At 36.8% G+C, this 18,392-nt stretch overlaps 4 protein-coding genes and 1 non-coding gene across 5 annotated transcripts; 3 read left to right on the top strand and 2 right to left on the bottom strand.

Annotated features, from left to right (window-relative positions):
* Positions 1 to 5,572: 5,572 nt before the first annotated feature.
* On the bottom strand, positions 5,573 to 6,207 carry LOC106300479. Its single transcript, XM_013736630.1, has 2 exons — positions 5,968 to 6,207; positions 5,573 to 5,875 (listed from the first exon to the last, which is right to left on the bottom strand). The coding sequence occupies exons 1-2, from the start codon at positions 6,153 to 6,155 to the stop codon at positions 5,683 to 5,685; spliced, it is 381 nt and encodes a 126-aa protein (XP_013592084.1). The 5' UTR covers positions 6,156 to 6,207; the 3' UTR covers positions 5,573 to 5,682.
* A 2,007-nt stretch (positions 6,208 to 8,214) lies between these two features.
* On the bottom strand, positions 8,215 to 10,862 carry LOC106300474 (translation initiation factor eIF-2B subunit alpha-like). Its single transcript, XM_013736627.1, has 5 exons — positions 10,374 to 10,862; positions 9,249 to 9,401; positions 9,013 to 9,154; positions 8,697 to 8,938; positions 8,215 to 8,628 (listed from the first exon to the last, which is right to left on the bottom strand). Exons 1-5 carry the CDS (start codon positions 10,788 to 10,790, stop codon positions 8,422 to 8,424), a joined length of 1,161 nt encoding a protein of 386 aa, XP_013592081.1. The 5' UTR covers positions 10,791 to 10,862; the 3' UTR covers positions 8,215 to 8,421.
* A 3,350-nt stretch (positions 10,863 to 14,212) lies between these two features.
* Positions 14,213 to 14,656, top strand: LOC106297372 (uncharacterized mitochondrial protein AtMg00310-like). The gene has a single exon (XM_013733624.1). It carries the CDS (start codon positions 14,213 to 14,215, stop codon positions 14,654 to 14,656), a length of 444 nt encoding a protein of 147 aa, XP_013589078.1.
* Positions 14,657 to 15,292: 636 nt separating this feature from the next.
* Positions 15,293 to 15,364, top strand: TRNAD-GUC. Its single transcript has one exon. It is a non-coding gene; the product is annotated as a tRNA-Asp (tRNA).
* A 1,453-nt stretch (positions 15,365 to 16,817) lies between these two features.
* LOC106297371 lies at positions 16,818 to 17,312 on the top strand. Its single transcript, XM_013733622.1, has one exon. It carries the CDS (start codon positions 16,818 to 16,820, stop codon positions 17,310 to 17,312), a length of 495 nt encoding a protein of 164 aa, XP_013589076.1.
* Positions 17,313 to 18,392: the final 1,080 nt, after the last annotated feature.

Here is an 18,392-nt window from a genome sequence, read left to right as displayed (position 1 = left end):
AGATGCGTCGATGGAAGGAACCGACTGTTCGGACCAAGCCAGAACTTAGCAGATAATTCGAATTAGACAAGCAATCAGTACACAGAACATTCCTATCAATCAGACTACGATTCAGTACGATAGGCCACGGTCACGGACTCACCTTTGTCTTAGAGTCGGTTTGTTCTGTTTGATTTGGTCTCTTCTGACACCTCTTGAGCGGTTTCCGTTGGATCTTCGAACGTTCAGACAGTCGGATTCACCCCACAGACGATCGTTCTTGACTCGGACTTGATCAATCCAGCCAAATATCGAAAACTCTCTCTTAATCGGACTTTTCTCTCTCTGAGTTTCTCTCTGAGTTTCTCTCTGGTTCTTTCTTCCCATTTTCCGAAAATAAATGGCGGAATAAGACAAAGGAGACGATTAAAATGGGCAGTTGGGCGGTTTAGGCCCGAAAAACTGCCAAGTTAACCATCCCCGCTCATTTTACTCGCGGCCCTTAAGTCCGTAACCGCCACCCCGCGCTCCAAAGCGTTCCAGCGCGAGTTTTTTCCCTTTTCGGACTTTAACTGTTCCCGCCAGTTTTACTTAGACGAAACTCGAGCTAGAGCTGACAGATACAGTCGACAACTCTAACCGCCTTGTCCCAATCATACTGATACTACTAAATCAGCTCATCTCATCTTAGCCGACAGTCTTAACCGCCTTGTCTGATTTCCGACAATCGTTGTCTAGCCGACTAGTTCAACCGTCTTCTCCGAATCCAACAACACTTGTCCGGATCCGACCATCGCTGTCTGAAAATTCCGCTTTGTCTGGATTTTCATCAAGTTGTCCGAACATCTTGAGTTCCACAAACCGAACGGCCTGTCCAATAACCCGAGCGTAAGACCGACTGATGGAGCTTTGTTTGGCTCAAAACAAAATCTGTTCCTAGCTTTAATCGGGTACATGGTTCCGCTCTAGTCGCTACTAATCAGGCGCCGATCCAAGTTCTCCCATCCACCCACGGAAAGTCCTTCGAACTCTGATCAGCTATTTCTAGCATCATCCAATCCATTCAGTACGTTCTCACAGTTCGGCCAGTCAGTCCTCAGATCATCCTAACATCGATTTTTGAAACACGGTCGCTACACTCAGCCCCATCATAGTGTCATCTACGTGGTTAGCTTAGCTTCTTTGACGAATAGAGCAGAGTTGTTGTTGATAAACGCAGAAGAGATGTCCGGAGTAATTGGAACTTATCACTCCATCCAAACGCGCGCGTTGAGTTACTACCCCTGGTCTAAGCTAAAATACTGATGACACCCATCACCACCAAACTGACTGTTGTTGTATTTACATTTAATTAGTTTAAGTTATTGGGCATTTAAATTGGAGGGCTTTTAACGTATACTAGATGATAACCCGCGCGCATGCGCGGAGTGAGTTTTTAAACTAATGTTTGTTCATAAAATGATTTTAACATTTTACAAAACTACAATCTTTATCGATTGTAAAATGACGAATACAAATGTTGGTTTCTTAAATGTATCATTGTTGTTGAAGAGTTAACGTATTGCAGCTCATCTTAATTATTTTTACGACTTTATATGCACAAAAGGAAATTAAGTTTTATGGATGACACAAATCACCAAAACCAGATAGGCAACATCGATTGTAGAATGACGAAAGGGGATTAGGTTTTCTGCTTTCGATTTGTTTACTATTGACTCTCCATAAGTGATTTCATTTTCTACATCTATAAAATTGTGTTTTCGTCCTCGTTTCTGTTTCATTGATATGAATTTAGTTTTTTTTTAACTTCTTCTATGAATTCGGTGAATTACATAAGTGTCAATTTAAAAAGATGGACATGTGTAAAAATTAGTTTCATTCCAGATACATATCTAAGAATAAAATTTTTAAAGAAAAAATCACTGGGAAACTCTATTTACAGGTTAGTGGTCAAATCTAATATATCAAACTGTTATACAATATAAGTGCAGACTCAAAATATAAATGGTTGTCTAGTATTTATTCTAGAATAACAAAACAAATTACTTATTTTATTAACCTATGCTTTTGAGATTTAGTTACTTAAGAGTATACCGGTAAAAAATATATATATATAATACTTTATCATTCTATTATATGTAAACTATGTATAAACAAATAACTACTTGATTTATTAAATGATAAAACAGAAAACTTATAATAAATAGTTCAAATCTCTCATTCTTACAATGATAATAGCTGGATAGTATATTAGGGAGAAACAAATATTAGACAAATGATCAAATCTCTCATTCTTCGAACAAACTCAAGAGGTGATTGGAGTCTTGTCATGATATTTCATTAAAAGCTTTTTAGGAATAAAAATCAAGACTAAATTATTTAATCTGAACGAAATAAAAATATAGTGCTTCCATTATTAAAAATTACTTCGATTTTAAGAAGTATATTTCTGCGATTGTTAGGATCAAATAATATATTAAAACCTCTTATTTAAAAAATAATTTGTATACATAAAAATATATACATTAGAGTAAGCACATAAATCAAAACCAATACCTTTTGTTAATTTACAATCATGTTTTTGGTAAATAAATAAAAACAATCATTTTATTTACTTTATATGATATATAAAATTTAGTGATATTGATATAGATGCATATAGTATATAGTATATATTAATATAAATATTTATTATTGACAGTTCCAACTCATATGATTTTATTAACATTTGTATATTTTCTAGGAACAAAAGTTTAAACTGTTAATCACAAAAAATTTAATTTTTGATTTTTCAAGATAAATTTTAAAATTAAAATACTATGATCTCGATAAATTTATCACTGCAAATTTTGAAATTAACATATTTTATATAGTATCTAATTTATTTTAAATGATATTAATATATATATATATATATAATATGATATCTATTAATGAGACTTCTTATTCATAGGATTTATGATCATTAGTATCTTGCTTGAACAAAAATAAAAAGTTAAACCATTGATTAAAAACAAGTTAAACATTTGATCACAAAATTTTCAATATGAGACTTTTACCATTTTTAATAATTTATAGCCGTTTTAAAAAATTCAAAATATAACATATAAGAAAAAATCTAATATTTTTTTATTATATACTTAATGTGAGTTTTTAATTTCCTTTAATAATATAAAATTTAGAAGAAAAGAGATATGATACAAAATTGTTATCAAATATGTCTTGTTCATAATCATTAATTATCAAATATATATTAATCATATTAGGTAATTCCATAGCTTTTATTTAAAAAATAAAAAATAAATTTGATAGTTAGTTTAATAAAAACTATAATATATATTTATATGGATCAACTTATTTTTCTAAGGATTCTGAGAATTATCCCCGTGATGACATGTGGCTATGAAAACATGTTCTAATGCATTTTGAGTAATATCTGAATCCGAACGGGCAATATCTGAACCCGAATGGATATCCGAAGATAACCAAACATATGTATACTTAATTCTATATTTCTAGTTTATCTCTCTCATTTTATTCAAAATATTTATATTCAAAATATTTATATTAATGATTTTTATTTCTAAAAATTAGATAATATACATATAATTAGGACAAAATCATTTTCTACTCACTTAAAAACATATCAAGTTATTGTTTCTTGCATTAACAAAAGTTGCATCTAAAATTTCAAAACAATAACTAAATTAGTGTCTTTATATTTTTAAAGTCTTATCTCCAAACCTATTAATAGTTTAATCTTTTGAAAATTAAAAAAAAAAATAGTTAAGTTAAAATATATTTTAAATACAAAAAAAAACTTAAATTTATTCAAATTTAAATATCCGAACCCGACCCAAAATATCCGAACCCGAACATAAATATCCAAACCCGACTCGAAGTGTAGAAATATCCGAACGGGTTCTATACCGTTATACTGAAATATCTGATACAAACCCGAACGTGTATCCGAACGCACACCCCTATGAAATATGATCATTTGTATCTTGCTTGAACAAAAAAAAGTTAAACCATTGATTACAAAATTTTTAGTGTGAGATTTTTACCTTTTTTAGTAATTTATAGTCGTTCTTAAAAATTCAAAATATAACATATAAGAAAAAAATTAATTGTTTTTGTTATATGGTTAATGTGATTGTTTAATTTCTTTTAATATTATAAAATTAAACAAAAAAGAGAGAGCTTAGAATTTTTTATCAAATATGTAATATTCATAATCATTAATTTATCATATATATGTTAGCCATATTAGGTAATTTCGTAGCTTTTATTTAAGGAAAGAAAAAATATTCTTTTGTACACTATTAATTAATTTGATAGTTAGTTTAATAAAAGTATAGTATATGTTTATATGGACCAACTTATTTTTCTAACAATTCTAAAAATCATTCTCGTGATGATCCGTAGCTACGAAAACATGTTGTATATTAATGCTTCGGGATTAATATACAAGGGATTGTAAGCATGTCCCAAAGTAGGTATTCACACGTGACAAAATCGATACATATCTCAGACCAAGGTTTGTCTACGTCCATACATAAACAAATATCTCCATGTCTGAAAACAAATCGAATCAGTAAGTGTCTTTCCACGAAATATATATATTCTATCCACTTCATATCCGTCACGCCGAGATCCAATCTAAATATGATATTGCAAAAATCATAGTTGGTTGTGGTTTGTGAATATGACTTTTAAAAAATTGATTCTCCTTAATATAAGTTCAACTGCAAACAGTCTAACATTATTAACAGAAATAGATTATTATAAATTATTATATTATAAATTGTTCATTATAATGTTTGTGAATTAACTAATACGAATATCATTATCTCAAAATAATAACATGTACCTAGAATGACGTATATCATCTATACGTGTAATGCAATTAATAAGACTCATTTCATTGATATTCATGTAAAAACATATATCATTATCTAATAATTCATTAATAAAATATTAACATTTATTTGTTATTATCTTTCTATTGGTAACATTAGTTACGATGATTTAGCACAAGATTAATATTACTTGATGGCATAGTTCCTCTTTTCTTACATTCATGCGATGTTTTTCACTGTTGACAAAGCTCAGAAAACACTGAAAACATAACTAACATAAAAGAAATTTCGTGATGTTAGCAATTATTTAACAATAACCATCAAGCAACTTATTAGTACTTCATTGTTGATTCTCATGATGTATGTAATATTAATTTTTTTACAAAGGTTATGCCCACGTACGCGGGCAAGGGCAATACATCAGGGGTTATACGTATATAAAATAAGTAGTTATCCCATTCCCATTTAAGATCACCCATACATAAACCATCCAATTAACAGTTGACAAATGAGATACAATTTAATCAATATATATCGCTAGCTTTCGCTATGTTTTAATTATGTTATTTTATCAGCTTACCGTTGAGTATTTCTCCGGTTGTAATCCATCGACCGTTTAATTTAAATATAAGTATTTGTTGTTAAAAAAAAGATACAATTTAATTTATATATATGTAAGTTGTCATCCCACCTAAGATCATACCATTATATAAATCATATGATGCATCAAGTAAACATCTGACGATGGAAATACAAATTATTTAACAAATATATTTTCTTTATATCTAGAAATGTATTAGTATGTTGTTTAAAACTTAGTATAATGAAGTTGATGATTGCTTCAAGGGACTATAAATAGCCGGCATGGCCGCCGGAGATCATCCACCAAGTTACGATTCCCAATTTTTCCGGCGCCAGAGTTACAACGTCGATAAGATGCAATCATCATCTTCGTAGAAGCCTCTAATTCTTTCCTCTCATCCATCAAAATCTGACTTTCTCTACACTCTTTGCTACAAAATCCCAAGTCTCCTCTGTTTTCACCAAACAAATAAAAAAAATCTTTAGATTATCAATGGGTTTACATAGTCTGATCAATCATGATAAAGGTTAGAGAAATTCGTACTTGTACATGTAAACATCTTTGTCTTGAGCGAATTGTTTCAAACACAGATGACATGTTTTGAGAAAGCAGAGCTCCGAGATGTTTGGAATGGACCGATTTGGTCTCAGTGAAGATTTGATGACTATGTTGTTTAGCTTTTCTTTAGAATCAGTTGTCACAAGTTGCAATCCAACAGAGACTTTCGTCATTCTCTCTATCTCTAGTTACAGAAAGGAGAAGGAAGAAAGAGATATGAAGTGGGAGATGAACTAGAATTTAGAAAATATATAAAAGAGGAAAGTGACTTTACAGACTGTACTGTTTATAGAGTAATGTGTCTTTTTATGTCTCACTTAAAACGTGGTATTTAACTATTTTTCCGACGTGGACCTTTTTCTTCTCGGAAATTACTATTTCTAGTGTTTGCTATCTATGTTTTTTTTTTTTTGACTAAAGTTTGCTATCTATGTTATTATAAAAATATATAGCAAATAACATACACTCATATACCCTAGTTGAAAATAAATTGAATACACAACTATCATCTATATATTAATTGAGCAACATTTGAAAAGATGTAACTTCAATTTTGTAATAATTTAAAAAGATCTCTCGCTTATGTATCAATCAATTAGGTAGTTAATTAGTCTTACGCGTCAGCTTCACATTGAAATTGAAAAACATGTTGGTCCAATTCAATTTTTATATCTCATTAGAAACATTTAATACCAACTATATGATATCATATGATATTAAGTAAAAGCAAGGTGACTATTTATTATATATTATTTCTTTAAATAAAACTTACGGAATTACCTAATGTGATTATGATATATATAGTAATTAATGATTTTAAATAATGAAAATTTACTAATAATATGTATGTTTTCTATCATTTTTTTAATTTTTTACTGTTAAAATAAATTACACAATTACATTGTTATATATTAAAATTTTAGTTTTTTTTATATATGTTGTATTTTGAATTTTTCAAAACCAGTATAAATTACTAAAACTGTTAAAAGTCTCACATAAACTTTTGTGATCAATGTTTAAATTTTTTTCTATAATAAGATACAATGGTAATAAAATCATATAAATAAATAATTTTATTTTAATAGGTTTTTATGTTAATATATATATATATATATACTTCATATCGTTTAAATTTAATTATATATCATATATGATAGATAATATTGATTGTTTTGATTTATTTATTCTAAAATGATTGAGAATAAACGAGCGGTCATTTGATTTATATGTGCAAGCCAATTTATTACATAATAGTAACTGATTTCTTAGTTATTTAATATATAATTATTATTTTATTATTTCACAATATGTAGAAAAATATAAAATAAGTATTTATTCTGTACAAGGCGCAGATCTTAACCTAAGCATGTATCTTTTTAATAATTTTGAATCTTAAACATTTTCTAAATCTCAGACCAAAATAAAAGAAAGAAATGAAAATAAACTCAAAAATCAATATTTATATCGAGCAATAACCAAAACGACACAAAAAGGAAAAAAATATCGAAAGATAGATAGGATTGGCACGTGAACGTAAATTTTTCATAACCATAATTAACTTTTAAATTGCTAAATCATGATATAAAACCGGGCTGACATAGTTTCATTGTAACCAAATAGTAGAAATGAGATTCTTCGTCCTAAACGTTAGGTTTTTATGCGATAAATAATTTTTTGACCTAAAATATTTTAAAAATTGGAATCAGTTCATTAGTAAACAAATTATGTAATTAAAAAAAAGGTTTTAAAAAATTGTTTAAGAGCCAAATATATTAATTCAATCAATAATATAATTTTTTTCCATACGATATTTCTTAAATAATTTTCATATAAATTTACCCTGCGCAAGTCGCATGTCTTATCCTAGTTTTGTGTTATATTCAAAATTCCAAATTAACACCAATGATTTTTTAGTTTAGCACGACTACTAAAATCAATTTTTTGTTAAAAAAAAAAGACTAGTAAAAGCAAAACTATTGATTTTGTAATTCAGAAAACGTGTTTTGTGAATCGTACATCTAGGCTTTGCCGTAACTTACAACCCGAGCACTAAAACAATAATTACAATCTTTATTTCAGTCACGTTTCTCATGCTTTCTTTCTCAAAACAGTCATATCATATAATAATGTTTATGTTACATGTAACACATTATAGGGTCATCTACCACTTCACTACAACAATAGTTGGTAAACATCCATTGTGTATCAATCACTTCTGTTCAACTTTTAAAATAAGCTAATAAGAAGCCAACTGATTCTATAAAGAATACACTTTTATATCAGTTTTGAGTGAAGATTACAAGTCACAATCTCTCTGTCACACCAAAACCTTCTACATAAGCAGTAGAATCAGAGACAAGCTTATGTCTATGTATAGCCAAAAAAATTGGTGTTCTAATTTTTATACAAAGAAATGAAAGTTCCCAGACGAGCTTTTACTTACAAGTAAAGCTGAATTAGCTCATCACTAACTACAGAGGGAGTGAGAACACCAAGATCAGTGAATAGCATAGTCAAGTACTGAGGTGGAGTGTAGTCTCTCGCAGATCTTTCTACCTCAACCTTAGGAGGAACAGGAACACCAAAATCAACAGGTCTCAAGGCCGGTTCCAAGTCCTTTTGATCCAACGGGTAGAGGCGTGCAAACTGCAAGAAAACAACAACTTAGATGATGAATCACATTCAAAAAATGTTAAAGCTTTGAGGTGTTATACCTTGTAACTCTCTGCAGCTACATAGACTGGTTTGTTCATAGTGTGTGCAACGAGAGCGATTTGGTAAGTACCCATCATGTTAATCACCCCGCCACTTTCAACTACTCCGTCGGCTCCAAAAATCACCATGTCTACTTCATCCATGCTATAGGCCACAGCTGAATCAATCAGAAGCTTCACTGGAACATCTAGCTTTGCAAGCTCTTTAGCTAACAGTACACCTGTTTTGTCTGGCCTTCCCTCTGGACGAATCCAAATGAGATGATCAGAAAATGACAGAGCGGATCAATCTCAAAGTTTTAAAGAAGGCACCTACCTGTGCACAAAACTCGAAAGAGTTTCTTGTTCTGAGCTGCTGTCTTTAGTATTTCAAGAACAACTCTGGAGAAGCCATGAACCAGTATAGTACACCCATCAAATATGAAATCTTGACTAAGTACTGCAATAATCTTCCGGGCCTGGAGACGAAACAAAAATGCAGTTCCCGTTAAAACTCTCCTTCTGTTTTTTTTTCACCAATACATCTAATCTTTTCTATAGTAAACCACTGACCTTGTAAGATATTTCTCCGAACTTCTCAGCACGTCCAAGTACGCGGGCTTTTGCTGCATTGAAATCTTCAAATTCTAAGGCAGATGTTCGAGTCACGTAGCGCATGAATAGATCACATCCCGCTGTTAAGGATATAGAAGTTGTGTCCCATGACTGAAAAAGTGAAGATAAAACATACATGTTTAGAGTTCAACGAACCTTCTACTGTGCAAAATCACTTGAAAGCTACAAGATGAGCGAGCAGGACTCAGATATAGAAATCCACATTTCCAAAGAGGATATAGCCTCGCAGAAGAAGTAACTACAACCAGAAACTCGCAGAAAGAAATGACAAGAAGAAGAATTCACAACTCTACAAGATCACATCTAACATACACGCCACACGCTAAACTCGAAGCTAAGTTTCAAAACATTTATAAAAGATTATCATACATCTGTAGAGTTCAACGAACCTTCTACCATGAAAAAAGCCTCGCAGAAGAAGTAAATTACAACAAGAAACTAGCAGAACCCAATGCCAAGAAGAAGAATTCAAAAAAAAACGCCACAAGTTCTCATACAGCAGCAGTGCAATGCCACGATCACATCTACCATTTACGCCACAAGCTAAACACTCGAAGCTAAGTTGCAAAACATTTCAATGAACCTTCTACTATAAAATAAGACTTGAAAGTTAGGAGATGGAGCAGGACTCAGGTATAAAATTTGCATCTCCGAAGAGGATATAGCCTCGCAGAAGAAGTAAATTACAACCACAAACTCCCAGAACGAAATGCCAAGAAGAAGAATGCACAACTCTACAAGTTCTAATACAAGCTCAATGCAATGCCACAATCACATCTAACATTTACAGGTTCAAGATTAGAGATTAGAGATTAAAGCTTTCTTGATAAAGACTCAAAGCTAAGTTGATCCTAGTAGCAGAATCGTTAAAGATTAAAGCTTTCTTGATAAATAATACGCAGTGCAATGCCCCGCCCACATCTACCATATAAGCCACAAGCTAAAACCTAAGTTATCAACAGAGGGCACTGAAGCAAAACACTCAAAGTTAAGTTGCAAACCTTATAGCATATTCCTTAAAGATTCTTTTTTTTTTTTTTAACATTCGTTAAAGATTCTTACTTTCAATGTATCCGAAGCTTTCTTGAGTTCGATCTCGAGCTCCATCATCGTAGTCGCCTCGCTAGCCCTAATAACCGCCGCAAGAGCCCGAATCGCCGCAACCGCCTCCGCCAAATCAGGCTGCTGCCTCCAGTTGTCGAACTCCTCAATCACGCTAAACGGTCTTCTTCCCGCGACGGGAGAATCCTTGTCGGGGTAGCGAACCACGGCGGCTTGTGCCTGCTCTAGCCAATCGCTCGTCACGATCCCGTGGTGCTTCGCTCGCGTTTGGTAGTAAGCCGAAACAGGATTAGGGTTAGGGTTTACCTCCGCCATCGAATCGGAGAGTGGAGGAGGAGAATCGAGGGAGGGAGTTAGAGAGATTGGTTTGTTGTTGTGGTGCTTGTCGAGGACGAACGACGCCGATCTTCTCCACATCGTCGTGAATGAGAATTCGATTTCGAGCGAGCGAGAGAGAGAGAGAGAGACTCAGAGGGGCTTTGTAGTGACTCTTCTTTAAACGTAATTGATTTTAAACAGTATATATATCCTGGCTCCCTCAATATTTGTGTATCTTCGTTTACTGCTCTAGATTTACAAAATGAATCAATCTCACCCACAAAGGAGCCCACAAAGCGGAACAATACCAAAACCCCTGCACTCTCTGGGCTCCCACACTCCATTCCCTCGACCTCCTCGTGAAGGGGACGTGAACCACAGATCAGCCTCAACAGCCTCAAAACAAAGATCAGGGGAAGGTAGTATAAATTCTCAAGAGAGAAGGTCAGCTCTCGAACGGTTTTCACTACCAAAAGAAAGGGTATCTCTGCTCCAGGATGGTGCTCCAAATGCGGAATCTGGCAGACTTCAAGAGGTCCCAATACAACAGTTGGAAGAGGTGCTACCGCTGCCCCATTCGGGAGGAAGTAACCTGCCTTCTAGCTCAAGAAATCCAATTAGGACAAGTGAAGAATTTGATCCAACCCAAGATAGATCTCCCATCCGGACCCTCAGTGAGGATAGGGTACATGTCTTGCTCAGACGGGGACCGCTGTTCCCAGATGACGAAGATGATCAGCAAGACTTAGGTCCTAAGACAGAAAAAGAACTAGCATCCTCTTCTCCTCCGAAACCACCGCTGGCTAATAAGCGGGGCCCTCGAAGCCCGCCTCAGTGAGTTGCTGTAAAAAGAAGAAGAGTCACAAAGACACAGAGCTCTCCCAAAAGAAGAGGGACTACAGAGACAAGGAAGAGTAAAACGGCTCAGCCGCGAACCTCAGGAGGACAACCGCGAGTAAACATCATTCCAGCATCGAGGAAGAAGGGAACGGATTTTTGGTCCGGTCCACTTCTTCTTCCTTAGTCAATCTGAGCTGGAACTGTCAGGATATTGGGAGCGACCTGACAGTTCATCGACTCCGAGAGTTTCGCACAAAAAACTCTCTGGAGATCATGTTTCTGATGGAGACAAAACAGAAAGATGAAGAGATCTACAAGATGTATAAGGGGATAGCATTTACAAACCACTATACTGTACCGCCCGAGGGACTCAGCGGAGGCTTGGCTCTCTCCTGGAAAGATACAGTTCAGATCGAAATCTTGTTCTCTTCAGCAAATTTAATTGTAATTGATACAAAAATTGTGTTCAATGGAAAAACCTTTTTTGTGTCATACATCTATGGAGCTCCAAATAAGGAAGATCGACCAAAGTTCTGGGAAACCTTGACAGATATAGGAGCACAACGGACCGCACCATGACTACTCACGGGAGACTTTAATGACTTGCTTGACAACTCGGAGAAAATAGGCAGTCCGTTGAGATGGGAAGGCTCCTTTTTATCCTTCCGGAACTTTGTGTCCCTAAATGGCTTATGGGATTTGCAATTCTCGGGTAACTCCCTTTCATGGTGAGGAACCATATATACACACTTCATCCAATCTAGACTAGATAGAGCAATGGAAAATATTGAATGGATGGAGATGTTCCCAGCGGCCAGAAGTGAATACTTGAGGTTTGAAGGTTCGGATCATCGCCCGCTGTTAACCCACTTTGACCAACACCTCAAGAAGAAAAAAGGCTTGTTTCGGTATGATCGAAGACTGAGTGAGAAACCGGAAGTACGCGAACTAGTGGAAACAACCTGGAACTCCTCTAGTACTGACTCAGTCTTGACAAAGATCAGTCGGGTACATCGTAACCTGATTGAATGGGCGAAGATACAGACAGCCGCAGCAAAAGAACATTTACTCTCCCACTAGACGCTATTGGAACACGAGATGTCTAACAGCAACCCCAACACTGAACGTATCGAGGAATTGAATGCGATCTTAAAGAAAACTTATGCGGAGGATGAAGAGTTCTGGCGCCAATGGAGTCGCATCCAATGGCTAAATGGAGGCAACAGAAACTCGACCTTCTTCCACGCGGTTACTAGAGGACGCAGAGCCTGCAACAAATTTTTGATAATTGAAAATGAGGCAGGGCAAGCTTTCTTCGAGGAGAATCACATAGTCCAGACCTTTGTTCAGTTCTACCATCAGTTGTTTACCTCCGGGAACACATATGCGAGATCGGTGGTAGAAGAAGCTCTCTCACCAAAGGTTACTACTATGATGAATGAGGATCTAACAAAAATCCCAGATATGGAAGAAGTTCGAGCAGCAGTATTCTCAATACACCCGGGGAAGGCACCAGGGCCAGATGGCTTCTCGGCCGGATTCTATCAAACGTTTTGGGACGTAATTGCTGCTGACATTTTCCGAGACGTCAAGGCCTTCTTTGAAACAGGTCAGCTGAACCCCCGACAGAACGAGACTCACCTTAGGCTCATTCCAAAGACTATGGGAGCAAAGGAGGTATCGGACTACAGACCCATTGCACTATGAAATACACTTTACAAGATAATTGCGAAGACCCTATCTAGACGACTCCAGTCACTCCTACACTCTCTGATCTCGCCATCTCAATCAGCATTTGTTCCCGGGTGGGCGATATCAGATAACGTGTTAATCACGCATGAGATACTCCATTTTTTGAGAAAATCAGGAGCAAGGAAATGTGTGGCCATGGCTGTCAAGACTGACATGAGCAAGGCGTATGATAGGATCGAGTGGAGCTTTCTACGAGAGGTACTGAGCAGATTGGGCTTCCATGACACGATAATCTCTTGGCTAATGGAATGCATCTCCTCGGTGTCGTACTCTTTCCTGATAAATGGAGGACCGCAAGGAACCATTAAGCCCTCGAGAGGCCTCCGACAAGGTGACCCACTCTCACCGTACATGTTCATCCTATGTACGGAGGTCCTCTCAGGACTATGTCGACAGGCGCAAGCCAAAGGAACCTTACCGGGAGTAAAAGTAGGACGACACTGCCCACCCATAAACCATCTCCTCTTCGCGGATGATACCATGTTTTTTGGGAAATCAAATGCCGCTAGCTGTTCAGCTCTACTCTCTATTCTACAGAAGTATGAGATGGCTTCCAGACAGTGCATAAACCGTGGGAAGTCTGCTATAACCTTCTCATCCAAAACCTCTCAAGAATGCAAAACGAGAGTGAAAGCTGAACTCGATATAAAACAAGAAGGGGGAATAGGGAAGTACCTCAGTTTGTCGGAGCATTTCGGAAGAAAGAAACGGAAAATTTTCTCAAGCATTGTTGATCGTATCAGATAAAAAGCTCAAGGTTGGACAGCGAGATACCTCTCGGAGCAGGGAAGATGGTGTTGTTGAAGGCGGTGTTGGCAGAGATGCCTAACTATGCCATGTCGTGTTTCAAACTTCCGAAATCACTATGAAAGCAAATCCAATCCGTGCTCACAAGATTTTGGTGGGATGTCAAGCCGGAGATTAGGAAAATGTGTTGGATCTCTTGGGATAAGCTTACTCTCCCGAAGAGCGCGGGTAGTCTTCGATTTATAGAAATTGAAGAGTTTAATGATGCTCTCTTGGCAAAGCACACATGGAGACTGCTGAAAGACCCTTCCTCCCTGCTGGGACAAACCCTCTTGAACAAGTACTGTTGCTATGAAGATTTGCTCACGGTATCAGCCCCAAGCTCTGCCTCGCACAGCTGGAGAGGGATATTAGCATGTAGAGAGATCATAAGGAAGGGAATGGGTTGGGTAGTAGGAGATGGAGAAACTATCAAGATATGGAGGGAAGACTGGCTATCTACGGAGGAGCAAGCACGCCCTGTTGGACCCCCAACTCTCTCATCACAAAACCTGACAATCAATGAGCTATTCCGGAGGCACTCGACGGAATGGAATTTAGAGAAAATCAAACTCCACTTACCTTAGTATGAGGGAGAGATACTAAAACTGGTGCCTAGTTCACTTGCGATGAAGGATGAAAGGGTCTGGCTCCCTGAAAAATCTTGTGAATATACCACACAATCGGGCTATGCACTGGCGAAGATGAACAAGGGTAATAATATTGATTCTTTCAACTGGAAAAAATGCGTGTGGAATGTCAAGTGCTCGCCCAAACTGCAGCACTTTCTGTGGAAAGTAAAATCAAATGCACTTGCCGTGGGTGAGACACTAATCAAGCGTGGGATCCAAATTGAGGGTAAATGTAAGAGGTGTGGAGCTAGGGAATCAATACTTCATGTGATGGTATCATGCCCCTATGCACAAAGAGTGTGGAAACTAGCACCAATCTTAACACCTCCCAGTACCAGTAGTGATGCATCTATGGCGGAGATACTACAAGCATGCACTAGGATGATCAATCTACTACCCACAGGTCTGGTAACTCCCCTGTACCCATGGATTTTATGGGTCTTATGGACTAGTAGGAACCAGTTAATGTTCGAAGATAAGCCTTTCTCGGAAACAGAGACGGTGCTCAAGGCAATAAAGGCGGCTGTGGAATGGCAGGAGGCGACCAAACTCCTAACCGCAACCAAGCTCCCTACCAAGAAACCAAACTCTGTCGTTGTAGTATAGTGGTAAGTATTCCCGCCTGTCACGCGGGTGACCCGGGTTCGATCCCCGGCAACGACGTCAATTTGATGTTAGGAGTTTTCAATGCTCCTAAGACAAATGTTGTAGTATAGTGAATGTCGAACCAGTTCTGAGGGATATCAAAGCACCGAGAATGCAAGTACTCACTTAATCTAAGTGCAACCAATGATTTAGATGAGTTTTAAGCTATGACTAAAACTAAAAAGCAATAACAGAATGATACTTTCTTGACTAATGGAAAAGAGAACTCATAGGCATAGGGATTAGACCTTGGGTGATCAAGTTTTGAACTAAGAATGACAAACGATCAATCAAACTATCAACCTTAAGCTTAGACACAATCTTAAACAAACTCTATGTCTAGATGAATGTTCATTTACTAACATACCTCAAACATCAAATGTCTTTGGTTGAATAATATGAAAGCAATCATTACTAACAAGTCTATTAGCTATTTTAGCACCTTTAACAACAAATGTCTTTGGCAAAGTATACTAAAAGCCTAGGAGAGTTGTCTCAGGCATTTCATCAAACACCTTGTGGGTGGGAAATGCCTAAAGATTAACTTTTGAGTGGCCAACTCAGAAGATGCATTATTACTACTCTACTAGCAAGGAACAAGAATGATCTACACTAAAACATCCTAGACTAACCTAATCACTCTTAATCTCCCTAACCCATGAATTCAAAAGGTAATTACTCACTAATCTCCATGATTCATCTTAAACTCATGGTGGATTTCAGATTAATCATGTAGAGAAATAGATAAGAAATCAACAAGAACACAAGAACATAACAATCAAAATCCAAGAGATGAACTTCTCAAGAGAGTTTTTGTGTATTTCTCAATAGATCAAAAGATAATCTGCTTGCCGGCTACCAAAGATGTTTAAAACATAGGTTTTCGAAATGTAAAACGTGCATAATGAAATGACCAAAAGGGCCTTAAGTAAAATAGAAATCGACCCAATAATAGACGCGGAGCGACCTCGGCATGTCGCTCCGACAAGTCGCTCCGGCCTTCGGAAGCGACCTCAGTGGGTCGCTCTGCGAGGTCGCTCCGGGCTTCGCTTCGTGTCGTCTCGCCATAGAGACGCGAGCGACCTCGGGGTGTCGCTTTGGGAGGTCGCTCCGAGAGGGGTGTGAGATGCGAGCGACCTCGGTGCGTCGCTCTGGGAAAGTCGCTCTGGGCCTCCAACGGGATGAATATGGCGAGCGACTTCACGGGGTCGCTCCAGCTAGGTCGCTCTGAGAGGTGCTTTGGAGCGAACTCATGACGTCGCTGCAGAACCTCGCTCCCATCCTCTGCTCGTCCAATGATCACCTATTTCACCTCCTTTGAGCTCCAAATGCATCCAAATGCCCCAAGAACTCCATGTGGCACTCCAACACCTGATAAAGACTCATGTATGAAAAATGTAACCTAAACATGGCTAAATCCTAGTCTATATGATCAAAATGCACATGGACGAATGGATAAGATAATGGAAATATGCAAGATATCAACTGTCCACTTATGAACTTAGATCCGCAGATACCAGCGAAAGCCTCAGCACTGTATACGGATGCGGCTTGGAACAACACATCACTGGCAGGAGGACTAGGATGGGTAAGCACAAAAGCTGACGGCTCGGTTCTGTTCAAAGGAACTGAGGATCGTCGAAATGTAGCTTCAGCGCTCCTGGCAGAAGCGATGGCTCTAAAAACAGCACTCTCGGAAGCTGTCTCTCATTGTATAACAGACATAATATGTTTCTCAGATTCTAAGTGTCTAATTGACCTCATCACAGGAAAGAAAACTGTGGTGGCTCTGCAAGGATTACTCCATGACCTCGGCGTGTTGAGTGACTCTTGTAAATCTATCTCCTTTTGTTTTATCCCTCGGGGCCGCAATAAAGTCGCAGACTCTCTTGCTAAAAATGCCATGTTTCATATGTCTAACAACCCGTGTGGAGTTAGCCACTCTGTTGTAAACTCTGTTACTTAAGTTGAAATGAAGTAGGCTTGGCCAAGAAAAGAATCAATCTTACCCAAATATAATAACCACAATTTACTTCTCTTTTTTCTTTATAATAAAATTGATTTTTAATTCAGTGTGCATCTTTCTAACTTGCTCTGATGTCAAATATTGCAAGTTTGAGTTTAAGTTTTTCAGTTAAAGATGAGTGGATATCTGATGCTTATATTTAACTCTTCTTAGATATATTGGCCCTTGAATGTTTGTGTACTTTCATTTACAGCACTACATTTACAAAGTGAATCGATCTCACTCCCAAAAGAGCACAATTTACATTTAAGAAGACCATAAGCATTGTCCGGTTGAGTTGCATCCTTCGCAAATAATCCAAAACTTTGTTGAAATTCAAACAAGACTTCTCCGTATAAGTCCATAAGGTACACTTCACCACAGCTCTTGGAATCATAGTTATCCACTTGATAGATTAAGTTTCCTTTGGAATCATAAACTGTGCAGCCTTTGCTATGGTACACCAGTGATCTCATCCAAATCGTGAAACTCTCTTGCTCCGTCGTCACGTACGGCGAGCTCTTGACTTCTCCGACGCCGGAGTCTACCGGTACTGCTTGGACAGGATGAATCTGCACCATGTTTCTCAGCTGGACAAACCTAGATACTGTCGTTGCTAAGTATTTGTATGTTTTGAAAAACTTCTATATTGATAATATGTGTCCTCTTCGTATATATACTGTCTACTTTATCATATAAAAAGGATGAGTCTCTGGTTATGATTAAAAAAGGATATATACAAAAAAAAAGAATATATACGAAGGTTACATCCACATGTTCAATGTGAGATACAACCAAAAATATGATAAACTATAATTTAACGACGTTAACTAATTAAAATATCTATAACAATAAAGGGGAGTTTTCTCACCTCATGCAGCCACGTCACCCTATAGAGTGAGGCATTTCGCGACACGTCTCAATCTTCCATTGGCTGAAGGGTGTTTTTAACTTGGTCTTCGGCTTCGATTTGGGCTTGCTTTTTATTTGTTGTTTTCTGAGTTAGGCTTGAATTTTATTTTTATGAAATTCGTGAGGCTT

This window comes from Brassica oleracea, chromosome C6 (assembly GCF_000695525.1).
Source record: "Brassica oleracea var. oleracea cultivar TO1000 chromosome C6, BOL, whole genome shotgun sequence".
Classification (NCBI taxonomy): Eukaryota; Viridiplantae; Streptophyta; class Magnoliopsida; order Brassicales; family Brassicaceae; genus Brassica; species Brassica oleracea.
Note: the sequence above shows the minus strand (reverse complement) of the source record. Positions and strands in the feature narration are given on the sequence as shown.